This window comes from Parasteatoda tepidariorum, unplaced genomic scaffold (assembly GCF_982258835.1).
Source record: "Parasteatoda tepidariorum strain Cologne lab strain unplaced genomic scaffold, Ptep-v5.0 scaffold_17, whole genome shotgun sequence".
In the NCBI taxonomy this organism is placed as follows: domain Eukaryota; kingdom Metazoa; phylum Arthropoda; class Arachnida; order Araneae; family Theridiidae; genus Parasteatoda; species Parasteatoda tepidariorum.
The window spans coordinates 1,363,343-1,371,451 of NW_028257376.1; the positions used below are offsets into that span (position 1 = coordinate 1,363,343).

At 36.2% G+C, this 8,109-nt stretch overlaps 1 protein-coding gene across 1 annotated transcript; it reads right to left on the reverse strand.

Moving 5' to 3' along the window:
- Positions 1–3,145: 3,145 nt before the first annotated feature.
- On the reverse strand, positions 3,146–3,748 carry LOC147800832 (general transcription factor II-I repeat domain-containing protein 2-like). Its single transcript, XM_087156353.1, has one exon. The coding sequence runs from the start codon at positions 3,746–3,748 to the stop codon at positions 3,146–3,148; it is 603 nt and encodes a 200-aa protein (XP_087012479.1).
- Positions 3,749–8,109: the final 4,361 nt, after the last annotated feature.

Here is an 8,109-nt window from a genome sequence, read left to right on the forward strand (position 1 = left end):
TAAAAATTCTTGAGAAAAATTATCAAATACTCTTATGAAGAGGACACGTGGAAAAATTACAGCAATAATGGATGTTTCAATAATGAAGAAATGGATGCTTCAAAATATTTTTATATGAATTATGGAAAGACATATACAAAATTTGACATCTATTTTGAGTCGTTTACTTTCAAATAATTTAAAATTAGTTAAACAATTTAGATTGTTTACAAGAACCTTAAAACAAATAATTTTATTAATTATTATACTTTTTAATTTTCAAATTTAAAATTTTTTTTCAATGCACCGAACTGAAATTCACATAAAAATATAGTTTCTAGATAAAATAATTTATTTGTAAAAAAATTGAACTTTTTGATTTTTTAAAATAATATAGAAATATTGTACTTAAAATATTATTGTTAAAACAGTTCTTCAGCATTTTTTTAATTTTTATGCACAAATTTACAAACTCTTTTATGGTACAGCGCTAGAAGGAATATAATTTACAAATGAAAACTTAATTGAAATAAAGTTAATGCTGGCTAAAGCGAAAAATATTTTTTTTACCTTGAGGAGGAATTATAGTTTCTGGGGATAATATTTTTAATGGTTTCAGAGCCTTGTTAAATAATAAGAAAAGTTTCTCTTATTTCATATTGTAAATTGATATAAAATAAGACACACATTTAGGTAGAATAATATTTTAGTACTATCACCAAATTAATTTCTCCTTAATGACTGATGTTAATTTTAAATGCTGGTGTCTAAGAAATTTAAAATTTATTTTTCAATCATTTAAGTTATTGAATTATATTAGTTTCTGTTTTACAACGAAAAAAAAAGGATTTTCTTTGTGCGAGAATATTATTATCAATTTGAATGCTTTATTTAGATTTTGTATAACTGGATTACATGGAATTACATACTTATGCTTCAATATAAATAATAAAATTTAAAAAAAATAAAACCAAAAAAAAATGCAAGCATTTATTAGTATTCTATAAATCTCGTTACGTTAGCGATATTGTTGCTTCTAATTATGTCTTTCTTCCCTTTGAACTCCTATTTTGGGGATATTTCCACAGGTGAATAAAGAGATGATCTGTCATTCGAGAGTAAAACTGGGGGTAGGAAATATTTGCAACTTGTTTTCCTACTTCGGGCGTTTGCGGTATTCTGAGCATGTTGTGGTTTGGAGGGCTCGGTATTTAAAGAGTTAAAGTATGTAGTCTTAAGTTTAATTTGCACAAAGAAAGAAGTTTGTATGTAAAAAATTGTTCGAGTAATTACAAACTTACAAAAAAAATTGGATTTTGGGTAGCCCCTCTCACATGAATGTCAGGTATCACCGCCGAATTTTATTTCGTCGATAAATGTACGGTTGCAAAGATTATTATTTTTTTGCTTCAAATTTTAATGTTATATGCATTTTTAACATCATTAACAACAAATATATGTTTTAATATTATATGAAACATAAATTTATACATTTAAAAATGAAAAATTAAATATTTTTCAAATGTAATTGATATATCCAAATTAAATTTAATATCAAGAAATCATAAATATTATGATAAGCTATTTGCTTAGTTATTTATTTTCACTTATTTGTGAACGAATCAATCTACAGAAGCATTTGAATGCAATCAAAATACAAAGTGAATTTGTAATTTTGTAAGAAGTATTTTATATTAAGTTTATAAGAAGAGATGAACCAAATAAGTTTATATTGAAAAACAACTATTGTTATTAATTATTGTTACTTAAATGAAATTATTTTCGTTAAATATTTAATATAAATATATATTAATATTATAATATATTAATATACATTAATAATGATAAAAAGTATGACATTTGTTGTTATTAAATGACAGAATTCACTAAAAGTATATAAATATGTAATAAATAAAATAATTTTGTGATAAAAATGATAAATGAGGTTTATCTATTGTCAATACATTGGTCATTCTCATTTACACCTGAAAAAATAGCCAATAAACACAATTTTTGTAACTGGGCGGAGCATTTGAAAAGAGCTGAAAAACATGTTTTTTTTAATTTCTATTTTTTTTAAGTTTAACTATTCTTTTTTTTGGTTATTCTTTTTGCATTATTTAATTAGATGATAAAACAATAGAAACATACAATAATGTTGATTATTACTCAGTATTATACAGAAATATAAGCAATATTTTTTAAGTGAGCGGGGCTACCCGACTCTCCCCTAATTGAGATTTTCCACTGACAATAGTTTGTAGTTGTGGACTAATTTTACTTGCACCAATTATTAAAAGAGATTTAAGATGCTCATCAGTTAATTTAGATCAGTAAACATTTTTTGTGTACTTCATTTTGGAGAAGGTCTTCTCACACAAATAAGTAGTACCAAAAACAGAAAACAGCCCACGATCAAATTTATGCAAATTATCAAATTGTGTCAGTGGAAGACTTATAAAATTCCACCAAAGATGAGTTTTGATATTTGTTCTTAATTATATCACTGCACTGTAGATCAATCATTTCCATTTGAAGTTCCGGGGCTAGGGTTTCAATGTCAGTATCAAAAGGATTCTGAAACATCTTAATTTGATTCGCAATGGCATCAAAGTCCGAGAAACGAGTATCAAAATTTATTTTCAAAGCACTCAAAGTTTCGATTGCAAAATCGATAGGACACTCAGTCTCAGTGGTGTGGATGAATATTTCACATGTTTTAAAATGTAAAAAACATTTTCTTCGTAGTTGTGATTGAAACAGTATCAATTTCTTCCGGAATGATTAGATATTAGTGTATAAATCAGGAAGATGCTGGTTTTCTCCTTGCAATCTCAAATTCAGTTCGTTCACATGTTTTGTCAAATCAACATAAAATGCTAACTTCCACAGCCATGCGTTGTTTTGTAATTCAGTAAGAGGGCGATGCTTTACATTAAAAAAAAAATTCCATCACTGCTCGAAGTTCAAAAAAGTGCTGAAATACTTTTCCACAACTAAGCCAACGTACGGCAGTATGATAAGGTAAGTCATTTTCTCCAATCTCTGCAATAAATTGTCGGTGATTCAGCCCAAAAGATCTGATAAAATTAACAGTCGATATGACTGGTTTCAGAACTTCAGACATATCCAAACATTTTCCGCACAAAGACTGTTGATGAATGATTCAATGTAAGACTAATGGTTTTGAACCACCGTCATTTTCTACAGCCTCTGACACAAGAGCGACCACTCCTTTATCTTTCCCACTCATGTTTTTGCCTCCATCAGTTGTAATACATTTCAAGTTTTTCCATCGAAGGTTCTTTTGATTAATGGCCATTTCAACTCCTTTAAAAATATCTGTACCAGTAGTTGTGCCATGAATACTATACATATAAAGAAGTTCTTCATGCACTTCATAGCTTTTATCTACTCCTCGAATATAAATCAACACTTGAGTAGTATCTGACAGATCTGTTGACTCATCCAAGGACAAAGAAAACCACTCAACATGTCCATTTTTGTCTAACAGTCGAGAGGATATATTTTCAGCGATGTTTTCTACCCTTCGAGCCACAGTGTTTGCTGACATACTGACAGTTTTTAATAAATTTACCTTTTCAGGGCACATTTCTCCATTGGTAAATGGTTTTGCAATATAGAGCCACACAAAGCTGGCACGAGTTGCAGCCTCTTGTTCAGTTTTGTAAATGAAGATTGCTGCAATTTCAATACATTTTTTATCATACAAGCAACTGTTTTCAATTTGAAGTATGCTAAAATCCATCCATAAACATAAAATCCATAAACAATAACTAAACTTTATATTTTCATAATTTTCTAAAGAAAAATGTTTAAATATTAAGAAAAATTTGTTAATACTTGTTGTGTTGTTAATTGTTGCATTTGTTAATGTTTGTTACATTTGGAATGCCTCTGGTGATGCCAGATTTTGAAAAAGAAATTGTATTCATAGATAATATATATCGTAAAATGTTTATAGAGGGCAGTAGCTGCGAATGATTTAGATGGTTTCATTTACAACTAAGTAAAGTGCGACGTATATGTCCCAGTGCTGTACAAAGGGATAAGGAATCAATAAAGGAAGGTAAGTAATTCTTTTATTTGAAAAAGGGCGCTATAAAACTGGGTAACACAAACTTGTTCTCGTAAAAGCAGAACTCTTCGTGATACTCAGTTGGCCCATAGTCTTTTCGCGGAGGAGTTCGGTTAATAGGGAATTTTGGTATACGCAAACGCGCACATGAACGGTCGCTTAAGCAGGGGGCGCTGCGTCCAGGCGGCCGCTTTAAGCGGCCGCCTGGACAGCAGAGATGGAGCACAGCTCCCTGTCACGCGCGTTAGCGACTCCCGCAATTGCGACATCTCAAGCAAATATTGTACATCCACAATTGATATAAGGGCAAGCTGACAAACAAGTAGCATGTCTAAAATCAAAAATGGATCTATATGACGTACCATCAAGTTTCGGTCCCGCAGTGGACTGATCGTTAAGACACGGTTCCCAGCAGATCACCGAAGTCAAGCATCACTGGCTACGGTCAGTGTGCGGGTGGGTGACCACTTGGATCAGTCTGCGTAGGGACCGAGGGTGTGCGGTATTTGTCCTCGTTAAACTGTGCTACCGTAAAGTGCTCGACTTCGCGCGCAGGTCGTCGGGCTACTGAAGCGGGGGTGCCATCCCTTCCGCAGAGGATCAAAATTGTGAAGGCATGTCTTCGGATCGTCCTCCGGGATGTTTCCCAGACCGTCGCCAATAGCCCATTGTGCAGCTCTAGTGCGACGTTAAGTAACAACAACAGCCATCAAGTTTCGATGAAAAATCAGAGGAACTGGGCTCAAGATATGAGCTAAAATCGCTAACTCGGCGGATTCAATATCTTTTTGGAAGATATTGGTTCTAGTACCCAATTGGAGCCTAATTCCGAAGATTCAAGTAGAATTTTGAGGATCGGAGGAACAGGGACCAAGTTATTGAGAAAAACAGATTTTCTGCGATGATTTTAGCGGTGTTTGGAGGTACTAGGGTCAAATTTGAGTGAAAAATCAGTCTTCCCACGACCTCTAGACACGATTTGATGTATTGGAATCAAGTTTTAATGAAAAATCAGCGATTCCCAGCTATAAATAGATAATTGGAGGTACTGGGTTCAAGTTTTGAAGCAAAACAAAGTTACTCCGAGGACTTAAGCAGTGAATTGAGGTACTGGGGTCAAGTTTTGAAGCAAAAAAAAGTTACTCCGAGGACTTAAGCAGTGATTTAGAGGGGATGGGTTCTAGTACTCAATTGGATTGTTACTTAGATGATTTAAGCGGTGATTTGAGGTACTGGGGTCAAGTTTCGAGCAATGGAAAGTTACTCCGAGGACTTGAGCAGGGATTTGGGGGAGATGGGTTCCAGGACTCAATTGGATTGTTACTTAGAGGATTTAAGCGATGATTTGAGGTACTGGGGTCAAGTTTTGAGCAATGGAAAGTTACTCCGAGGATTTAAGCAGGGATTTAGGGGAGGTGGGTTCCAGGACTCAAGTGGAGTGTTACTTAGACGATTTAAGCGATGATTTGAGGTACTGGGGTCAAGTTTTGAGCAATGGAAAGTTACTCCGAGGATTTAAGCAGGGATTTAGGGGAGGTGGGTTCCAGGACTCAAGTGGAGTGTTACTTAGACGATTTAAGCGATGATTTGAGGTACTGGGGTCAAGTTTTGAGCAATGGAAAGTTACTCCGAGGATTTAAGCAGGGATTTAGGGGAGGTGGGTTCCAGGACTCAAGTGGAGTGTTACTTAGACGATTTAAGCGATGATTTGAGGTACTGGGGTCAAGTTTTGAGCAATGGAAAGTTACTCCGAGGATTTAAGCAGGGATTTAGGGGAGGTGGGTTCCAGGACTCAAGTGGAGTGTTACTTAGACGATTTAAGCGATGATTTGAGGTACTGGGGTCAAGTTTTGAGCAATGGAAAGTTACTCCGAGGATTTAAGCAGGGATTTAGGGGAGGTGGGTTCCAGGACTCAAGTGGAGTGTTACTTAGACGATTTAAGCGATGATTTGAGGTACTGGGGTCAAGTTTTGAGCAATGGAAAGTTACTCCGAGGATTTAAGCAGGGATTTAGGGGAGGTGGGTTCCAGGACTCAAGTGGAGTGTTACTTAGACGATTTAAGCGATGATTTGAGGTACTGGGGTCAAGTTTTGAGCAATGGAAAGTTACTCCGAGGATTTAAGCAGGGATTTAGGGGAGGTGGGTTCCAGGACTCAAGTGGAGTGTTACTTAGACGATTTAAGCGATGATTTGAGGTACTGGGGTCAAGTTTTGAGAAAAACAATGTTACTTCGAGGACTTAAGCAGGGATTTAGGGGAGATGGGTCCTAGTACTCAATTGGATTGTTACTTAGATGATTTAAGCGATGATTTGAGGTACTGGGGTCAAGTTTTGAGCAATGGAAAGTTACTCCGAGGATTTAAGCAGGGATTTAGGGGAGGTGGGTTCCAGGACTCAAGTGGAGTGTTACTTAGACGATTTAAGCGATGATTTGAGGTACTGGGGTCAAGTTTTGAGCAATGGAAAGTTACTCCGAGGATTTAAGCAGGGATTTAGGGGAGGTGGGTTCCAGGACTCAAGTGGAGTGTTACTTAGACGATTTAAGCGATGATTTGAGGTACTGGGGTCAAGTTTTGAGCAATGGAAAGTTACTCCGAGGATTTAAGCAGGGATTTAGGGGAGGTGGGTTCCAGGACTCAAGTGGAGTGTTACTTAGACGATTTAAGCGATGATTTGAGGTACTGGGGTCAAGTTTTGAGAAAAACAATGTTACTTCGAGGACTTAAGCAGGGATTTAGGGGAGATGGGTCCTAGTACTCAATTGGATTGTTACTTAGATGATTTAAGCGATGATTTGAGGTACTGGGGTCAAGTTTTGAGCAATGGAAAGTTACTCCGAGGATTTAAGCAGGGATTTAGGGGAGGTGGGTTCCAGGACTCAAGTGGAGTGTTACTTAGACGATTTAAGCGATGATTTGAGGTACTGGGGTCAAGTTTTGAGAAAAACAATGTTACTTCGAGGACTTAAGCAGGGATTTAGGGGAGATGGGTCCTAGTACTCAATTGGATTGTTACTTAGATGATTTAAGCGATGATTTGAGGTACTGGGGTCAAGTTTTGAGCAATGGAAAGTTACTACGAGGATTTAAGCAGTGATTTAGAGGGGATGGGTCCAGTACTCAATTGGATAGTTACTCCGATGATTTAAGCTGTGATCGGAGGTACAGGGCTCAAGATATGAGCTAAAATCGCTAACTCGGCGGATTCAATATCTTTTTGGAAGATATTGGTTCTAGTACCCAATTGGAGCCTAATTCCGAAGATTCAAGTAGAATTTTGAGGATCGGAGGAACAGGGACCAAGTTATTGAGAAAAACAGATTTTCTGCGATGATTTTAGCGGTGTTTGGAGGTACTAGGGTCAAATTTGAGTGAAAAATCAGTCTTCCCACGACCTCTAGACACGATTTGATGTATTGGAATCAAGTTTTAATGAAAAATCAGCGATTCCCAGCTATAAATAGATAATTGGAGGTACTGGGTTCAAGTTTTGAAGCAAAACAAAGTTACTCCGAGGACTTAAGCAGTGAATTGAGGTACTGGGGTCAAGTTTTGAAGCAAAAAAAAGTTACTCCGAGGACTTAAGCAGTGATTTAGAGGGGATGGGTTCTAGTACTCAATTGGATTGTTACTTAGATGATTTAAGCGGTGATTTGAGGTACTGGGGTCAAGTTTCGAGCAATGGAAAGTTACTCCGAGGACTTGAGCAGGGATTTGGGGGAGATGGGTTCCAGGACTCAATTGGATTGTTACTTAGAGGATTTAAGCGATGATTTGAGGTACTGGGGTCAAGTTTTGAGCAATGGAAAGTTACTCCGAGGATTTAAGCAGGGATTTAGGGGAGGTGGGTTCCAGGACTCAAGTGGAGTGTTACTTAGACGATTTAAGCGATGATTTGAGGTACTGGGGTCAAGTTTTGAGCAATGGAAAGTTACTCCGAGGATTTAAGCAGGGATTTAGGGGAGGTGGGTTCCAGGACTCAAGTGGAGTGTTACTTAGACGATTTAAGCGATGATTTGAGGTACTGGG